Raw genomic sequence first — 20408 nt, forward strand, 5'->3', positions numbered from 1 at the left:
AAAAAGTTATTTAACATTCTTACAACAAAAGACTTAACACTAGGTCTTTACACAAACTTTAATCTTTCCTATATCTCCTTTGTTTATCCTTCTCTCCCTTAAACCAATATCCAATTCCTGATATTTGCTACTTAAAACAGTCAGTAAAACATGTCTTTAATTTAAACTCCAAAAAAAAACTAGAACAGATTTTAAACTGGAACTCCAATTAAAGCAGTGTTTTAAACTTCAAATTGGATTTCTGCCAAACCTCTTCAGACCTTCAAGGCTGAAGCTTATCTCTCAGAAAATTGTTAATTGCCTTTTCACAGTTGCAAAACCAACTTTTAAAATCAAAATAAAATTTTAACTTAAAATATAATTCAATTTTATATCCCATTCCTGGGTGCACAACACTAAATAGAAATGAACACACTCAACAATCACTTTTCACACTTTCGATTCCAAACAACTTAATTGACTCATGCTTTCAACATTAAAGCCAGACAGCAAAGAGTTAACGACAGTCTACAGAACACAAGCTGTACATCCCAGACATTCAATTCATGGAAGCTTCCAACATTCACACACTTGAATCAAAAGACACAGTAACTTGTTTTTATTCACTTGAAATTTCCTTCTCCTGATCAACAGGAGGTTCAGACTCCTTAGGAGTCGGCCCCTTTTGTGTTTGCGCGACCAGGATCCTGGCTTTGGGTGCCTGTCTCACTTCCTCAGTCCTTCGTACACTTCCCTGACTCTTCCGCGACTCATCTAAGCGCTTCAGCATTCGGTCCTTATTAAAGGTACCGTTGGGCGGGAACATCTTTCCCCTACCCTGCGTCCATTTCATCCATCTCGGGACATATAGAATGCTTTCAGGCCCATAATGTATCTACATATATGCATTAGGTGTTCCCTTAATTACAACAAAAGCTAATTAGACTTTACCTTACCAGCCGACTTCCGAATTACCTACCAATTTCGTTGACCTGGCTCTAACGGGGCCTCTAACCCCGAGGGGGACTCTAACCACACTCCGAGGGGGCCTCTAACCACCCTCAAACTCCTCCGGATCCGGACGGGGACTCTAACCCCGAGGGGGCCTCTAACCACCCTCAACCTTTGACGTCAAACCGGGGACTCTAACCCCGAGGGGGACTCGAACCTCCCTCAAACTTTTCTGACTTACCCCGGTAGTGCTACGCAGGTGAGCGTGTGCGTTTCCTCGGTCAAAACCTCGTAATGCCGAAATCAGGCAGCCGCGGTCATCGAGCCATTGACCCGCGAGGCACCACGCTATTCTCCCGTGCTAGCACTCCGGGGGTTCGTCATCTCGGTGGAACCTCCAAGAAACTGTGGAAGAAACTCGAGCAAAATAAATCAAACTTCCTCGGATGAGTACTCGCAAACTACTTTATTAACTTGTGCACAAGGAGAACAAACACAGTAGAGCTCACATTGAGATTCAGTGCGATGTTCTAAAGAATTACAGTCAAACAGTGGCAATTATACTATTCTGCAACCAATAATCTAACAACAATATTTCAATCCTTAATTTGCATTCTAAAGCACCAATAATATCACAATTCAGTTTTTGCTCTAAACGAATAAGATACAGTAATTTTCAATCCTTCGTTTACATATCTATCTCACCATTGGCCTTGCAGCTGGTACAGCGCAACAACAGAAAGAGACATCAGGCTTCAACAACACTCTTCTTATCTCATCAGCCAGACATGGCACATTCCTAAGGAGCAGTTTTCGCGAGAAACATACTGACCAAGCAAACTCTCACCCCTAGTCCAGGGATGGCTCACCTCAGGTTCCACAGAACCTTCCCCCAAGTCTAGGGAACTTTGGAAAATTAAAACTAACGCATCAAGTATCTCACTCGCCACTTCTTTGAACACCCTAGGATGAAGTCCATCAGGACCCAGGGACTTGTCAGCCTGCAGCTCCAACAATGTGTTCAGTACCATTTTTCTGGTGATTGTAATTTTCTTGAGTTCCTCCCTCCCTTCCATTTTCTGACTTACAGCTAATACTGGGATGTTACTTGTATCCTCAATAGTGAAGACCGATGCAAAATATCTGTTCAGTTCATCTGCCATCTCCTTATCCATTATTAATTCCTCAGACTCACTTTCTACACCTGGAGTACTGTGTACAGTTTTGGTCCCTGTATTTAAGGAAGGATATACTAGCATTGGAGGCAGTTCAGAAAATGTTCACTGGGCTGATTCCTGGGATGAAGGGGTTGTCTTATCAAGAACGGCTAAACAGATTAGGCCTTTGCTCATTGGAGTTTAAAAGAATGAGAGGTGATCTTATTGAAACATATAAGATTCTAAGGGGGCTCGACAGGGTAGATGTTAAAAATGTGTTTCTACTGGTGGGGGAATCTCGAACTATGGGACATAGTTACAGAATCAGGGGGCACACATTTAAAACTGAGGTGCAAAGGAATTTCTTCTCTGAGGGTGGTGAATCTCTGGAATTCTCTACCTCAGAGTTGTGGAGGCTAGGTCACTAAATGTATTTAAGGAGGAGGTAGATAGATTTTTAAAATCTTGGGGAGTCGAGGGTTATGCGGAGCAGGTTCGAAAGAGGAGTTGAGGCCTGGGACAGATCAGCCATGATCTTATTGAATGGTGGGTCAGGCTTGAGGGGCTGAATGGCCTACTCCTATTTCTTATGTTCTTATGTATAGGACCAACGTTCACTTGGTTAACTTTTCTTTTTAAATATCTGAAGAAACTCTTACTATCTGTCTTTATATTTCTAGCTAGTGTTTGTACCCTAATTTTACCTTCCTTATCAATCTTTGTCATTTTTTCCTGTTAAATTCTGTCCAATCTTCTGACCTGCCTCCCATCTTTGCATAATTATATGCTTTTTCTTTAAATTTGATACTATCTTTAACTGTTTTAGTTAACCACGGATGGTGGTTCCCACCCTTGGAATTTTTTTTTCTCGTTGAAATGTATCTATTCTGTGTATTCTAAAATATCCCCTACATGTCTGCCACTGCATCTCTATTGACCATTCCTTAACCTAATTTGCCAGTTCACTTTAGCGAGCTCTGCTTTCATGCCCTCATAATTACCCTTATTTAAGTTTAAAATACTAGTCTTAGACCCACTCTTTTCTCCCTCAAACTGAATGTAAAATTCAAACATATTATGATTGCTGCTACCTAGGGGTTCACTATGAGGTCATTAATTAATCTTATCTCGTTGCACAATACCTGGTCTAGTATAACCTGCTCTCTGGTTGGCTCCAGAACGTGCTGTTCCAAGAAATTATTCTGAAAACATTCTATGTACTCCCTCATCTAGGCTACCTCTGCCCATCTGATTTTTCCAGTCTATATGTAGGTTAAAATTCCCCCATAATTATTGACGTACCTTTCTGACAAGCTGCCATTATTTCTTCCTTTATGCCCCGTCCTACAGTGTGGTTAATGTTAGGTGGCCTGCACACCACTCCCACAAGTGACTTCATGCCTTTATGATTTCTCATCTCTACCCAACTGCTTTTACATCTTAGTTTCCTGAACTTAGGTCATCCCTCTCTATTGTACTAATACTATCATTAATTAACAGAGCTACCCCTCCACCTTTTCCTTGTTTCCCGTCCTTCCTGAATGCCATGTACCCTTCAATATTCAGGTCCCAATCTATGTCATCCTGCAGCCATGTCTCTGTAATGGCTATCAGATCGTATTTATTTATTTCTATTTGCACTCTCAATTCATCTGTTTTGTTTCTAATGCTATGTGCATTCAGATACGGAGCCTTTAGTTTTGTCCTTTATATTACTTTTGTAACCTCTAGACTTATCTGTTAACTATCTGACCTGCCACCTTCAGGGACCTGTGGACATTCACTCCAAGGTCTCTCACTTCTCTACCCCTCTAAATATCTTCCTGTTTATTGTGTATTCCCCTGCTTTGTTTGCCCTCTGCAAATGCATTACCTCACACTTCTCCAGATTGAATTCCATTTGCCGCTTTTCCGCCCACTCAACCAAACCATTGATATCATTCTGGAGTGTACAGCTATCCTCTTCACTATCAACTACACGGTCAATTTTTGTGTCATCAGCAAATTTCCCAATCATGCCTCCCACATTTAAGTCCAAATCATTAATATATACCACAAACAGCAAGGGACCCAACACTGAGCCCTGTGGAACGCCACTGGAAATAACTTTCCACTTGCAAAAACATCTGTCGACCGTTGCCCTTTGTTTCCTGTCACTGAGCCACTTTTGGATCCAACTCACCACATTCCCCTGTATCCCATGGGCTTTTATTTTTCTGACCAGTGTGCCATGTGGGACCTTGTCAAATGCCTTACTAAATCGATGTAGGCAACATCCACTGCACTACCCTCATCAATTCTCCTTGTTACTTCCTCAAAAAAATGTAATTAAGTTAGTAAGACAAAACCTTGCCTTAACAAATCCATGCTGACTATCGCTGATCAATCTGTGCCTTTCTAAATGACAGTTTATCCTATCTCTGAGAATTGATTCTAATAATTTGTTCACCACCGAGGTCAGACTGACCAGCCTATTTGGCCTATCCCTCGCACCCTTTTTAAACAAGGCTGCGTTTGCTGACAACACAACCACTAGGTGACGCAATCGCACATCTGCGCATGTGCGCTGATTGGCGCAGTCTGATGACATCAGCTGCTGGCTGCGTTGTCAGTAGTCACTTTATTTAAACAATGGTACAACGTTTGCAGACCTCCAATCCTCTGGTACCTCGCCTATATCCTCTAGAGTTTCGAAGAATGAGAGGTGATCTCATTGAAACCTATAAAATACTTAAAGGGATAGACAGGGTAGATGCAGCTAAGATGTTTCCCCTAGTTGGGGAGTCTAGAACCAGGGGACGCAATTTCAAAATAAGGGGACAGCTTTGGACAGAGATGAGGAGAAATTTCTTTACTCAGAGGGTTGTGAATCTTTGGAATTCTCTACCCCAGGGGGCTTTGGAAACTCAGTCATGGAGTATGTTTAAAGCAGAGATTGACAGATTTCTATATACCAATGACATAAAGGGATATGAAGATAGCGTGGGAAAAAGGCATTGAAGTGGATGATCAGCCATAATTTTACAGTCTTCCTTAGACTCAGGCGTGGTGCCAGAGGACTGGAGAATTGCAAACATTACACCCTTGTTCAAAAAAGGGTGTAAAGGTAAGCCCAGCAACTACAGGCCAGTCAGTTTAACTTTGGTGGTGGGAAAACCTCTGGGACAAAATTAATAGTCACATGGACAAATGTGAGTTAATTAAGGAAAGCCAGCATGGATTTCTTAAGGGAAATTCATGTTTAACTAACTTGTTGGAGTGTTTTGAGGAGGTAACAGAGAGTTGATGAGGGCAATGCTGTTGATGTGGTGTACATGGACTTTCAGAAGGCATTTGATACAGTCCCACACAACAGACCTGTGAGCAAACCTGTAGCTCATGGAATAAAATGGACAGTAGCAACACGGATATGGAATTGGCTGAGTGACAGGAAACAGAGAGTAGTGGTTAATGGATTTTTTTGGGCTGGAGGAAGGTTTGTAGTGGAGTTCCCCAGGGGTCAGTGTTGGGACCCTTGCTTTTCCTGATATATATTAATGACCTAGACCTTGGTGTACAGGGCACAATTTCAAAGTTTACAGATGATACAAAACCTGGTAGCACTGTGAACTGTGAGAAGGATAGTGTGTAACTTCAAAAGGACATAGACATGTTAGTGGAATAGGCAGATGAAGGTCAATGCAGAGAAATGTGAGGTGATTCGTTTTGATAGGAAGAACATGGAGACACAATATAGAATAAAGGACACAATTCTAAAGGGGATGCAGGAGTCGAGGGACTTGGGTTTATATGTGCATAAATCATTGAAGGTGGCAGGACAGGTTGAGAGAGCAGTTAGTAAAGTATACAGTGTCCTGGGCTTTATTAATATGGGCGTAGAGTGCAAGAGCAAGGAAGTAATGTTGAACTTGTTCGGCCTCAGCTGGACTATTGCGTCCAATTCTGGGCGCCGCACTTGAGGAAAGATGTGAGGGCATTGGAGAGAGTACCGAAAAGATTCACGAGAATGGTTCCAGGCATGAGGAATTTCAGTTATGAAGTTAGAACTGTTTTCCTTGGAGAAGGCCCAACCATCTTCAGCTGCTTCATCAATGACCTTGTGTTACGACCAGGTGAGAAAGGGGTCTAGGTTCCCTCTCAGCCTTCACCTGGTCTTACCGTAACAGGGTTTTATTTTTAAACAATGTTTTTAGCTCCCCTTTGGTGAATCCTTGTTCACCGCTTTTCAATTATAAGCACAAACTGGTTTCTTAGGTTTAAAGAAGAAAAGTTGAAATTTATTAAACTTGAACTTAAACTCTAATTCGGTTAACGCCTACGGATACACGACACGCCCACGCTAGCATGCATACGTGATACACACATGCAAATAGAGACAGAAAAGAGCAGAAGAAAATCAAGTGGAAAAGTTTGAGGCAATATCTGAAGAGTTTTTGTTACGGTTCTCGAGCTCACTGTAGACTCCATGATTATAATCCTTGCTTTTCATTGGGGCCCAGTATTCTTCTTAAACCTTGTTTGCTGTAGGAGACTTTTCTTTCTTGGGGTTCATGTGACTTCAGTGGATTCAGAGACTTGTGAGAAAGAGATGGAAGCAGGCAGGAGAGATCTTCTCAGTCCTGGAGCAAACAGACACTCTCTCAGTTCAAACTTTCTGTGGCTAGTTCAAAAAACCCTGGAACAGCCAGTTAGTCATGTGACCAGCTGGTCCAACCAGTCCTGACCCCTGTGGATTGCATCACCCCAGCAGGCCCTGAATGCACTTCCCCACCCCCTTACTGTCTGGTGATCAACATCCATTGTGGGTTGAATGTGTCCGGGAATGGTCCTTTGTCTACACAAGCACCGTCTGTTAGTATGCAAATGTTTTTTTCCAACCACAGCTGATCTGTTCAAGTCATTTCCTTGTTCCAGCAACAGTTCAAAATTAATGTTCATATGACAAAATGCAAAGTGCCTCATTCTTGGCAGGTGGCGGCCTGCATGACACCGTCCCTCCATCACAAGGATAGAAGTGGAAACGTTCATTGTACAATGTTTAGTATCATTTTCAGCTCCTCAGATAATGAAGCAGTCCGTTCCCACATGCAGCAAGACCTGGGCAACGTTCAGGCTTGGGCTGATAATGGCAAGTAACATTCATGCCGCACAAGTGCCAGGCAATGACCATCTCCAATAAGAGATTCTAACCATCTCCCCTTGACATTCAGCAGCATTACCATCCCTGAATACCCTACTATCAACATCCTGGGGGTAACCATTGATCTGAAACTGGACCAGCCACATAAATGCTTTGGCTACAAGAGCAGGTCAGAGGCTGGGAATTCTGCGGTGATTAACTCACCTCCTGACTCCCCAAAACCTGTCCACCATCTACAAGGCACAAGTCAAGAGTATGATGGAATACTTTCCACTTGCCTGGATGGGTGCAGCTCCAACAACACTCAAGAAGCTCAACACTATCCAGGACAAAGCAGCCTGCTTGATTGGTAACCCATCCACCACCTTCAACATTCACTTCCTCCACCACAGACGCACAGTGGCAGCAGTGTGTACCATGTACAAGATGCACTGCAGCAACTCACCAATGCTCCTTCGACAGCACCTTGCAAACCCGCAACCTCTACCACCTAGAAGGACAAGGGCAGCAAATGCATGGGAACACCACCACCTGCAAGCTCCCCTCCAAGTCACACACCGTCCTGACTTGGAACTATATCGTCGTTCCTTCACTGTCACTGGGTCAAAATCCTGGAACTCCCTTCCTAACAGCACTGTGGGTATACCTACACCCCCAGAACTGCAGCGGTTCAAGAAGGCAGCTCACCACCACCTTCTCCAGGGCAATTCGGGATGGGCAATAAATGCTGGCATTGCCAGCGATGCCCACATTCCCCGAACGAATAAAAGAAAATGTTGCAGTTCACTGTAACCGCTGACAAAATGCCAAATCAAAGATTGAATTTACTAAAAGAATCTTGTGTTCTTGCAGTCAGATGAATCTGAGTCTAAACTTTAACTATATTAAAAAGGTTTTCAGTGTCCTTAATTTTTCTGTCATGCTGAACTGTAATTTCAGTTTGCAGTTGATTGAAAACAGTATTTATTTGAGCTTTGGCTGCATGTAATTATGGCTGAGAGCCATAGCGTTTGAAACTTGAATTGATTTTTGCAAAGAATGTTGCAGCCCTAGTTGATGGAGTTTGCTGTTCCAACTAAGGACACTTGCTAGAACAGATATCATTATACTGATACGTAGCAGAAACCACTGCTAATTGTCTGACTGTTGTGCACAGCGACCACATAATTTGGGTGAAATGTTTTGTAAAGTAATGATATTAAGCGCAGAGCAAGCAGTAACATTTAGGCTAATTTAAAACATGTACTACAGTATTTCAAATGTGAGCTTGTTGACATGTTCAAACTTGTGTTTTGATTTTTAAATTGCAGTTGTTGAAGAACAAACCGTACCTGATCCTGATGGTCTGTTTTGGGGGAGGTGTTGGCATTTTTACCTCGTTCTCCGCACTCTTGCAGCAGATTGTGTGTGTCCGAGGATACTCAAATGTAAGACTGCATTTTACACTTTCCTCCTCCTCCTTCCCTTTCTTCTTATGGAACAAAATGTCCACCTTTAGGTTTGGGGAATGAAAATGAGTTTGATTATTTCTTTGGGGGATATTGGGTGCATTTTGGCACAACCTGTGTTGTTGCATTGTCTGTTCGCAGAGAATGGCCTGCTTTATCGTGAAGATGGTGCCCTTTAAGAAAAATCATGTTTGGGGTGAAAAAAACTGTTTCTTGCTCTTTCTGTAGAATTGATGGATGCATGTTAATGTTTATGCCGTATATTTAAATTTCCCACACAAAACATGAGTGCACTGGATTATGGGGAAAGAGCAGGGGAGTGGACTCCTGCACCATTAACCTTTGGTGGCCTCCCAAGGATCTATCCCTGCCTGTTAATGTATGTTAATTATGTTAAAGATACAGAGGCGAAGGACATTGTTTAATTAGGGTCTTAGAGTAAATATAAAGAGAGGCTGCCGGGACACAGGTGAACAAAAAAGGAGGCAGAGATACTACATTCTGTGAATAAACTGACCAAGAAAAGAATCTGTGCCTAGCTTCATTTTTCACCATTTGGCTTGGATCCATTTAACATGGCCCCCTCCTAATTCTCATCCACATGCCCCTCAGCAATATCATCTGAAAACACATCATTTTCCACATGTACGCTGATAAATTATCAAACTGCTTGTCTGACATCCACTACTCGATCAGCAGAAATTTCCTCCAGCTAAATATTGGGAAGACTGAAACCGTTGTCTTCAGACCCTTTGACAACTTTGTTCTGTAGACACTGACTCCATCCCTCTCCATGGAAATTATCTGAGGCTGAACCAGACTGTTGGCAATCTAAGAGTCCTATTTGACTTGAGATGAATTTCTTACTACATATTTCACAGAATCACAGAATAATACAGTGCAGAAGAGGCCCTTCGGCCCATCGAGTCTGCACCGATGCATGAAAACACCTGACCTGTCTATCTAATCCCGTTTGCCAGCACTTGGCCCATAGCCTTGAATGTTATGACGTACCAAGTGCTCATCCAGGTACTTTTTAAAGGATGTGAGGCAACCCGCCTCTACCACCCTCCCAGGCAGGGCATTCCAGACCGTCACCACCCTCTGGGTTAAAAAGTTCTTCCTCAAATCACCCTTAAACCTCCCGCCCCTCACCTTAAACTTGTGACCCCTCGTAACTGACCCTTCAACTAAGGGGAACAGCTGCTCCCTATCCACCCTGTCCATGCCCCTCATAATCTTGTACACCTCGATCAGGTCACCCCTCAGTCTTCTCTGCTGCAGTGAAAACAACCCAAGCCTATCCAACCTCTCTTCATAGCTTAAATGTTCCATCCCAGGCAACATCCTGGTGAATCGCCTCTGCACCCCCTCCAATGCAATCACATCCTTCCTATAATGTGGCAGCCAGAATTGCACACAGTACTCCAGCTGTGGCCTTACCAAAGTTCTGTACAACTCCAACATGACCTCCCTGCTTTTGTAATCTATGCCTCGATTGATAAAGGCAAGTGTCCCATTTGCCTTTTTCACCACCCTATTAACCTGCCCTTCTGCCTTCAGAGATCTATGGACAAACACGCCAAGGTCCCTTTGTTCCTCGGAACTTCCCAGTGTCAGGCCATTCATTGAATACTTACGTGTCACATTACTCCTTCCAAAGTGTATCACCTCACACTTTTCAGGGTTAAATTCCATCTGCCACTTTTCTGCCCATTTGACCATCCCGTCTATATCTTCCTGTAACCCAAGACACTCCACCTTACTGTTAACCACTCGGCCAATCTTTGTGTCATCCGCGAACTTACTGATCCTACCCCCCACATAGTCATCAATGTCGTTTATATAAATGACAAACAATAGGGGACCCAGCACAGATCCCTGTGGTACGCCACTGGACACTGGCTTCCAGTCACTAAAACAGCCATCTGTCATCACTCTCTGTCTCCCACAGCTAAGCCAATTTTGAATCCACCTTATCAAGTTACCCTGTATCCCATGTGCATTTGCTTTCTTGATAAGTCTCCCATGTGGGACCTTGTCAAAGGCTTTGCTGAAATCCATGTAAACTACATCAACTGCACTACCCTCATCTACACACCTGGTCACATGCTCAAAAAATTCAATCAAATTTGTTTGGCATGACCTTCCTCTGACAAAGCCATGCTGACTATTCCTAATCAAATTTTGCCTCTCCAAGTGGAGATAGATTTTCTCCAATAGTTTCCCTACCACTGATGTGAGACTCACTGGTCTGTAGTTCCCTGGCTTATCTCTACAACCTTTCTTAAATAGTGGGACCACATTAGCTGTTCTCCAGTCCTCTGGCACCTCCCATGTGGCCAGAGAGGAATTAAAAATTAGGGTCAGAGCCCCTGCAACCTCCACCCTCGCCTCCCACAGCATCCTGGGACACAAATCGTCCGGACCTGGAGATTTGTCCACTTTTAAGCCTGCCAAAACCTCCAATACCTTGTCACTCCCTATGACAATTTGCTCAAGAACCTCACAGTCTCTCTCTCTAAGTTCCATATCTACATCCTCATTCTCTTGGGTGAAGACAGATGTGAAGTATTCGTTCAACACCCTACCAATGTCCTCTGGCTCCACCCACAAATTTCCCCCTTGGTCCCTAATGGGTCCTACTCTTTCTTTGGTTATCCTCTTCCCATTGATATACTTAGAATATTTTGGGATTTTCCCTACTTTTACCAGCCAGAGCTTTTTCATATCCCCTCTTTGCTCTCCTAATTGCTTTCTTAAGCTCCATCCTACACTTTCTGTATTCCACTAATGCTTCCATTGATTTGCTCTCCTTGTATTTTCTAAAAGCCTCTCTTTTCCTTCTCATCATACCCTGAATGTTTCTGGTCATCCATGGTTCTCGGGCTTGTTGCTCCTACCTATTACCCTAGAGGAAACATGTTGGGCCTGTACCCTCCCCATTTCCTTTTTGAATGCCCCATCATATTTGTTCCATTACAATGACCATCTATTTCCACCTGTGTAATATCGCCCAACTCCACCTCTGCCTCAGCTCGTCTGCTGCTGAAACCCTCATCCATACCATCATTACCTCTAGACTTGACTGTTCCAACACATTCCTGACTAGCCTCCTACGTTCTGCCCTCCATAAACTTGAGCTCAGCCAAACCTCTGCAGCCTATGTCCTTACTAGCACCATGTCCTGTTCACTTATCACCCCTGTGCTCAATGATCTACATTTTATTCCTGATTAAGCAACTTCTCAAATTTAAAATTTTCATCCTTGTTTTCAAATCCCTTCATGGCCTCACCGCACCCCCACCCCCCGCCAACCTGCACTGCTTGAATTCTGGCCTCGTGTCTATCCCCAATTTTAATTGCTCCACCATTGGTGGCTGTGCCTCCAGCTGCCTGGGCCCTAAGCTCTGGATTTCCTTCCCTAAAATCTCTCCGCCTTTTCACTTTGCTTTCCTGCTTTAAGATTCTCCTTCAAACTTCCCTCTTTTACCAAACATTTAGTCATCTGTCTGAATACCTCGTGGCTTGGTGTCAAATCTTTGCTCTATAGCGCTCCTATGAAGCGCCTTGGGATGCTTTATTGCACTAAAGGCGATATATAAATACAAGGCCAGGGGAAAGCAGAGCTTGGGCAGAATTTGTTTCTATTGAGTTGAAGTTGCCATGAGAACTGCAAAGGTGCACATGGTTTTCATGCCAATCAGAAGTGATGCTCTGGACGGATTTACTCGAATGGGACCTGCGCAAATCGCCTTTAGTCTCAAACTTGATCCGTGACTGCTCATCGGCAAGCAAGAATAAACTGAAATAGCATAAGAAATGTCACAAACTGAAGTGTTGCAGCACAGAAACAGGCCATGCAGCTCCAAGTCTGCGTCCGTATATTTTCCACACTCGACCTTTGGTCTAATCCCCCTCTCCATATAACCTATAAAAAATTCCTATTTTTGAAGCAACTAATTTTATTAAAATTCTGCTGCAACAGGTGACTCTAATCACCCTCTGCATAAAGAGTGTTTTCTTGATGACCCCTTTAATTTTTCATATTTTAATTTTGTGGCCTTGATGATTTGTAACTAAGTGGAAGGCTGTGAGATCCGTGGTCCAGGGTTGGAGAGGAGTTACTGCCCTGCACTTCAGAAACCTGCGCAGGGCCATTGGAAGAGGGGGTGCCTCTCAACAACAATCTGCATTTATATTGCAACTTTAATGTTGTAAAATGTCCCAAGCTGCTTCACACGTGTTATAAATTTGACGCTCAGTCGCAAGAGGGATTAGGATAGGTCGCCAAAAGCTTGATCAAAGAGGTAGCTTTTGAGGAGCTTAAAGGAGCAGTGAGAGGTTTAGGGAGGGAATTCCAGAGCTTTGGGTGTCAGCAACTGAAGGTGGAATGATTAAAGTTGGGGATGCTCAAGAGTCCAGAATTAAGCAGGTTAATATCAGGACGTGGCAGAAAGGCAGCAAGATCAGAGAGGGGATGTTAACTCCTACTTCCTGCCTGCTTTCTGCCCAGTGGGGTAGGTAAAGTCAGGGCTTCTGTGTCCATCCTCTCTGCATTCACGGGTTTTGGTCCAATGCCACTCACACGATCTCTCCTTCAGTTAATGCACCTGTTGTGGCCTGAGGCTGTTTCAGTGAATAACATACTTAGTTTCTTGCAATAGCAAAATCTGCATCAAGTGCTGAGCTGGGAACGATCGCTGGCCATTTATAATTATCGTTGCAGCAGAGCTTTTAAAGTGACAGCAATCAGCTACTCATGGGGTCTCGTGTCCCCTAATAATGACCTTAGATAAACAGTGTGGGCACAAACCAGCTCTTGTGCACCCCTGTTCCTGCTGTTCACTCATTGGTACTTTGCTGAAAGTCGAGACAGCATGGATTTGCATCCAGAATAGAAACATTATTCCTTAAATTTAGCAGAATATATAACATTTCCATGTATTTTTAAACATGGAAAATTATCTGCAGGGACAACTTGTATTTATATAGTGGCTTTATATACTTCCAGGCTATGTGGGTGCCCGGCACTGCTTCCAGTTGTGGCTGCACGGGTGCCTGGCACTGTTTCTGGGGGTGAAGTGTGAGTTAGTAAAATGCTCCTGTTGGCTCTCAGTTGCATCCATTCATCAGGGGTGACACCTGACACTAATTTCTTGGCTGCTCCCAGGGTGTGTTGGTGTCAAGTAACACAATACATTAAACCTACAGCGGCGCTTGAGATGGCTTGGCCATGTGAGCCGCATGGAAGATGGCAGGATCCCCAAAGACACGTTGTACAGCGAGCTCGCCACTGGTATCAGACCCACCGGCCGTCCATGTCTCCGTTATAAAGACGTCTGCAAACGCGACATGAAATCGTGTGACATTGATCACAAGTCGTGGGAGTCAGTTGCCAGCATTCGCCAGAGCTGGCGGGCAGCATAAAGACAGGGCTAAATTGTGGCGAGTCGAAGAGACTTAGTAGTTGGCAGGAAAAAAGACAGAGGCGCAAGGGGAGAGCCAACTGTGCAACAGCCCCAACAAACAAATTTCTCTGCAGCACCTGTGGAAGAGCCTGTCACTCCAGAATTGGCCTTTATAGCCACTCCAGGCGCTGCTTCACAAACCACTGACCACCTCCAGGCGCTTATCCATTGTCTCTCGAGATAAGGAGGCCCAAAAGAAAAAAAAGAAGACAGAAGGCCCAACCACGGAAAGTGTTCCTGTTAGCAATCATTGCTGATAAAGTCCACCTCTGCTCCGCAAACCTTTTTGGGGTTGGGGGGGGGTGGGGTTAGGGGGAGAAATGCCCCCCCCCAAAGTATCTCAGCATGATGGTAGGGGGAGAGACTGTCTCCCTAATGTGAATTTTTGGTACTAATGAGACCTAGAAGCTCAGAAGTTTACAGTCCTAAAAAATCAGATGAAAATTTGGAGTAGCTCTGACAACTTGTGGTCCATTTGGGGCTGTAATTTTTAAGAGATGAAAGCTGCATTATGTGAAGATATTGAGTGATCGGGAAACTTGAATGAATTATTGAATCTTTTCATAGAGTGAATCTCATTTAAATTTCTTCTACCAGGAATAAATATGGTCAGTGCCCTACTTTTCCTTTGTGCCTCCCCTGTTTTCAAAATCTAAACTGAAATTGTGAATGCTGGCTAACTCGGTGTTTATCTCTTTCCCCCAAATTGAGTACACTGACTAGAATGCTAATTCAATGTGAAGGTTTATGTAATGTGCTCTGATTACTGTTATAATTCCTGACCACAAGTATAACTGTCATGTCACTTATACAATGTAATCTCTCTCTCTGTTACAGACTTTTGCTGGATTATGTGGGGCCTTGTTTGTTATATTTGGGATTTTGGGAGCATTTGTGCTTGGGCTGTATGTGGACAGGACAAAGAAGTTTATGGAAACCACCAAAATAATTTTTTGTTTGACTGCTTTTGCCAGCATTGCTTTTGCACTGGTAAGTGTTTCTTCAGTGTTACCAAGACATTTCAACTGCATGTTAAAAATTACAGGAGAGAAACAGTGCCAGGAATCTGTTGCCCTTTTGGTCCCTCTCTGACTGTCCCATTGGTAATTTCTACATTATTTGATGAAATCAAGTGGCAAAAGTCAGGTTTCTTAGACTGTTCCAAGGCACATGCACCAAGCACCAGAAATGGGGACTGGCAAGGCCCTGGATTTAAACACAAGGATAGGAATTCTAAACATGAGGGCTAGGAGCAAATATAGGCCAACAGTGACTGAGGTGATCAGAGAATGGGATTTGATGCTGGTTTGAATACAAGCAGCTAAGTTTTGAATGAGCTGAAGATTATGGAGGGTAGAAGATGGGAGGCTGATCAGGAGGGCATTGAAATAGTCGAGTCTGGAAGTGAAAATGTTATGGTTGAGGTTTTAATGGAAGTAGGTGATGGAGGTGGAAGTAGGCAGTGGTTGTGACAGAGAAGATATGGGATTAAATAGGACGTCAGGCTAGCATATAGTCGTCTTGTTTATCCTGAGACAGTGCATAGGACAACAGAGGGTAGAGTGTTTATGGCAGGGCCGAAGACGGTGGTTTTGTTCTTCCCAATGTATAACCAGAAAAAATTGTGTTTCATCCAGGACTCGATGCTGGGCAAGAAGTCTAAACACACAGAGACTGGTTACTGCAGCAGCAAATGCCTTGGTGACCATTTCGTATCAGCACAATCCTGACATGGAAATATAGTGCCGTTCCTTCACTGTCGCTGGGTGAAATTCTGGAACTCCCTGTCTAACAGCACTGGGTGCACCTACACCACACAGACTGCAGCAGCTCGCGACCACCTTCTCAATGGCAATTAGGGATGGGCAATAAATGCTGGCCTTGCCAGCGATGCTCACATCCGAAGAACAAATAATAATATAGGTACTCCCAGGGCAGGTTCAGACAGCGTAGGCCAGAATATGGCTGAGCCCAAGAGCGAGGCAAGTTGATATTGATGTGTCATAGACTGGAGGAAAGTGACCGATCCCCTGGAATACTGCTAACCTTCCTGTTAGTCATTGGATCAGTGATCCAATCAGTGGGTTCAGGGTTGCAATTGCCAGGCTTGCCTACTTGGTGCCACTTCTTGCATTGGTATATGTATCTGTTTAGTGACTGTTAGTAGATGGGGAGACCAGCAATGCAACTTGCTGCTTACGAGGGTGGTGGAAATGGAGACTATGAATGATTTCAAAAGGAAATTGGATAGGCATTTGAGGGAAATAAACTTGCAGGGCTGTGGGGATAGGGGAATGGGACTGATTGGGTTGCTCTACAGTGAGCTGGTATGGGCTGAATGGCTGCCTCCTGTGCTATAATGACACACTCACTCTATGATGCTGGCCTATTAAACATTTGAGGCATCACTTACAGGCAAGAGTGCAATAGAGCAACTAGTTCCAATAACATGTGGGAAAAGAATGGAAACGGAAGGTAAGTGGTACTGAGCTGCCAGTTCCTTTCTTAGTTTTATTTGTTCTTCTTATTTGAGCATCACTGGCAAGACCAGCATTTAGTGCCCATTCCTAATTGCAGTTGAGAAGGTGATGGTGAGCTGCTGCAGTCTGTGTGGGATAGGTGCACTCACTGCTGTTAGGGAGGGTGTTCCAGGATTTTGACCCAGTGACAGTGAAGGAACGGCAATATAGTTTCAAGTCAGGATGGTGTGTGGCTTGAACGGGAACTTGCAGGTGGTGGTGTTCCTGTACGTCTGCTGCCCTTGTCCTTCTAGGTGGTAGAGGTTGTGGGTTTGGAAGGTGCTGTCGAAGGAGCCTTGGGCAAGTTGCTGCAGTGCGCCTTGTAGATGGTACACACTGCTGCCACTGTGTTTTCGTGGTGGAGGAAGTGAATGTTTAAGGTGGTGAGTGGGTTGCCAGTCGAGTGGGTTGACAGTCAAGCGGGCTGCTTTGTCCTGGATGATGTCGACCTTTCTTGAATGTTGTTGGAGCTGCACCCATCCAGGCAAGTGGAGAGTATTTCATCACAATCCTGACATGCCTGGTGAATGGTAATCCCCAGGATGTTGGTAATGCCATTGAATGTCAGGGGGAGATGGTTAGATTCTTTCGTTGGAGATGGTCATTGTTTGGCATTTGTGTGGTGTGGATGTTACTTGCCCCTTATCAGCCCAAACATGAATGTTGTCCAGGTCTTGCTGCATGTGGGCATGGACTGCTTCAGTATCTGAGGAGTCGGGAATGGTGCTGAACATTGTGCGATCGTCAGCAAACATCCCCAATTCTGACCTTATGATTGAAGGAAGGTCATTGATGCAGCAACTGAAGATGTTTGAGCCGAGGACACTAATCTCGTGAAATCCTGCAGTGATGTCCTCGGGCTGAGATAATTGGCCTCCAACAACCACAGCTATCTTCCTTTGTGCTAGGTATGCCTGCAACCAGAGGAGAGTTTTCCCCCATTTGCAATTACTTCTGTTTTGCTAGGGCTCCTTGATGCTACACTCAAATGCTGCCATGTTGTCAAGGGCGATTACTCTCACCTTACTTTTGAAATTCAGCTCCTTTGTCCATATTTGGACCAAGGCTGTAATGAGGTCTGGAGGTGAGTGGCCTTGGCGGAATCCAAACTGAGCATTGGTGAGCAGATTATTGGTAAATTTGTGCCTCTTGATAGCACTGCCAACAACTCCTTCCATCACTTTGCCAATGATCGAGAGTAGACTGATGGGAGCGGTAGTTGGGCGGATTAGATTTGTCCTGCTTTTTGTGTACAGGACATACCTGGGCAATTTTCCACATTGTCGGGTAGATGCCAGTGTCATAACTGTACTGGAACGGCTTGGCTAAGAGTGAGGCTAGTTTTGGAGCATGTCTTCAGTACTACAGCCAGAATGTTGTCAGGACCCATAGCCTTTGCTGTATCCAGTGCCTTCAGCCATTTCTTGATATGTGGAGTGAATTGAATTGGCTGAAGACTGGCATCTGTGATTCTGGGAACCTCAGGAGGAGACTGAGATGGATCATCCACTCGGCAGTTCTGGCTGAAGATGGTTGTTTCAGCCACCTGTTTTGCACTGATGTGCTGGGCTCCCTCAACGTGGAGGATGAGGATGTTCGTGGAGCCGCCTCCTCCTCCTCCTGTTTAATTGTCCACCACCATTCACGACTCAGTGTGGCAGGACTGCAGAGCTTTGATTTGGTTGTGGGATCACTTAGCTATGTCTATCACATGCTACTTCCGCTGTTTTGGCATGCAAGTAGTCCTGTGTTGTAGCTTCACCAGGCCGACGCCTCATTTTGAGGTATACCTGGTGCTGCTCCTGGCATGCTCTCCTATACTCTTCATTGAACCAAGATTGATTCCCTGGCTTGATGGTAATGGTAGAGTGCGGGATATGCTGGGCCATGAGGTTACAGGTTGTGGTTGAATACAGTTCTGCTGCTGATGGTCCATAGTGCCTCATGGATGCCCAGTTTTGAGCTGCTAGATCTGTTCTCACTCTATCCCATTTAGCACGGTGGTAGTGCCACACAACATAATGGATGGTATCCTCAGTGTGAAACATAGAAACATAGAAAATAGGAGCAGGAGTAGGCCATTCGGCCCTTCGAGCCTGCACCGCCATTCAATACAATCATGGCTGATCATCCAAACTCAGTAACCTGTTCCCGCTTTCTCCCTGTATTCCTTGATCCCTTTAGCCCTAAGAACTATATCTAACTTTCTATGTTGTTAACCAATCAAAACGCATTTTTAAAAAAAAGTACACTCGGCCAAACTGGGAAGTGGGAGCCAAGTAGTAATAAAATAAGTACTGTCGTGGAAAGATGCATTCTTGACTGGTACATTGGTGATGACCAGGTGAAGCAGGTTTTTCCCTCTCCACCTGCTGCAGCCTCAGTCTGGTCAATATGTCCTATAGGACACAACCAACTCTGTCAGTAGTGGTGCTACCGAGCCATCCTTGGTGATGGGCATTGAAGTCCCCCACCCAGAGTACATTCTGTGCCTTTGTTACCCTCAGTGCTTTCAAGTGGTGTTCAACATGGAGTATAGATTCATCAGCTGAGGGAGGGCGTTTCCTTGGCCCATGTTTGACCTGACGCCATGAGATTTCATGGGATCCGGAGTCAATGTTGAGGAATCCCAGGGGCACTCCCTCTTGACTGTATACCACTGTGTCGCCACCCCTGGTGGGTGTGTCCTGCTGGTGGTACAGAACAAACCCAGGAATGGTGATGGAGGAGTCTGGGACATTGACTGTAAAATATGATTCTGTGAGTATGACCATACTCGTGAGGCTGTTGTTTGACTAGTCTGTGGGGCAGCTCGCCCAATGTTGGCACAAGTCCCCAGATGTTAGCGAGGAGGACTTTGCAGGGTTGACTGGGCTGGGTGTGCCTTTGTCATTTCTAGTACCTCGGTCGATTCTGGGTATTCTGTCCGGTTTTATTCTTTGACTTGACTGTAGTGGTCTGTGTGTCTGGAGTTATATGTAGGCTAGACTGGGTAGGGACCGCAGATTTCCTCCCCTGGAGGATATTTGTGAATCAGATGGGTTTTTACAACAATCCAGTAATTGTATTATTATTAATGAGGTTATCTTTTTATTCCAGGTTTATTAATTAATTGAATTTAAATTCCCTCAGCTGCTGTGTTGGGATTAGAACTTGTGTCTCTGGAGTATTAGCCCAGGCCATGGGAGTACTAGTCCAGTAACATTACCACTATACTACAGAATGGTTTGCCTTGTCCTGGAGGTGAAAGGATGAATTAGATTTTTCTGACTGGATTAGTAAAGCAAATTGTGTTGAGTTCTGATGAAAGGTCATCGACCTGAAACATTAGCTCTGTTTCTCTCTCCAGAGGTGCTGCCTGACCTGAGTGTTTTCAGCATTTTCTGGCTTTTTTATGTGTAAAGAATAGTCTGGTTTTACTTGAATTGTTTTATAAAAAAAACACTTGAAACTCCAAGGGCTGGTTTGAAGCCATGTGACTATCTTGGTATTCTGTACTTTCAGGTTTCACGAATGAGAGATCAGCCTTATGGGTTGGCTGTGGTATGTTCACTTTTTGGGCTGCTTGGGTTTTCCATCTATCCAGTGTGCATGGAACTTGGCGTGGAATGTTCATACCCTGTAGGCGAAGCAACCTCTGCTGGATTAATCTTCATCTCTGGGTAATTCATCTTTATTACATTTGGCTTTCTTCCAGTTTTCGCAGTGACTTCTCTCCTTATGAGAGAATCAGAAATCACAGT

The 20408-nt window shown here is 44.3% G+C and overlaps 1 protein-coding gene across 3 annotated transcripts in view; it reads left to right on the top strand.

Annotated features, from left to right (window-relative positions):
- Window positions 1-20408, top strand: part of slc49a3 (solute carrier family 49 member 3) — a 79896-nt gene that overhangs the window by 49690 nt on the left and 9798 nt on the right. Inside the window, exons 6-8 of one of the 3 annotated variants that reach the window (XM_068047398.1) lie at window positions 8538-8654; window positions 14984-15136; window positions 20170-20327. In XM_068047398.1, the coding sequence (XP_067903499.1) occupies window positions 8538-8654; window positions 14984-15136; window positions 20170-20327 (428 nt within the window). The remainder of the gene's footprint in view (window positions 1-8537; window positions 8655-14983; window positions 15137-20169; window positions 20328-20408) is intronic. The other 2 variants (XM_068047406.1, XM_068047416.1) reach the window with 2 other exon arrangements.

This window comes from Heterodontus francisci, chromosome 1, assembly GCF_036365525.1.
Source record: "Heterodontus francisci isolate sHetFra1 chromosome 1, sHetFra1.hap1, whole genome shotgun sequence".
NCBI classification, from domain to species: domain Eukaryota; kingdom Metazoa; phylum Chordata; class Chondrichthyes; order Heterodontiformes; family Heterodontidae; genus Heterodontus; species Heterodontus francisci.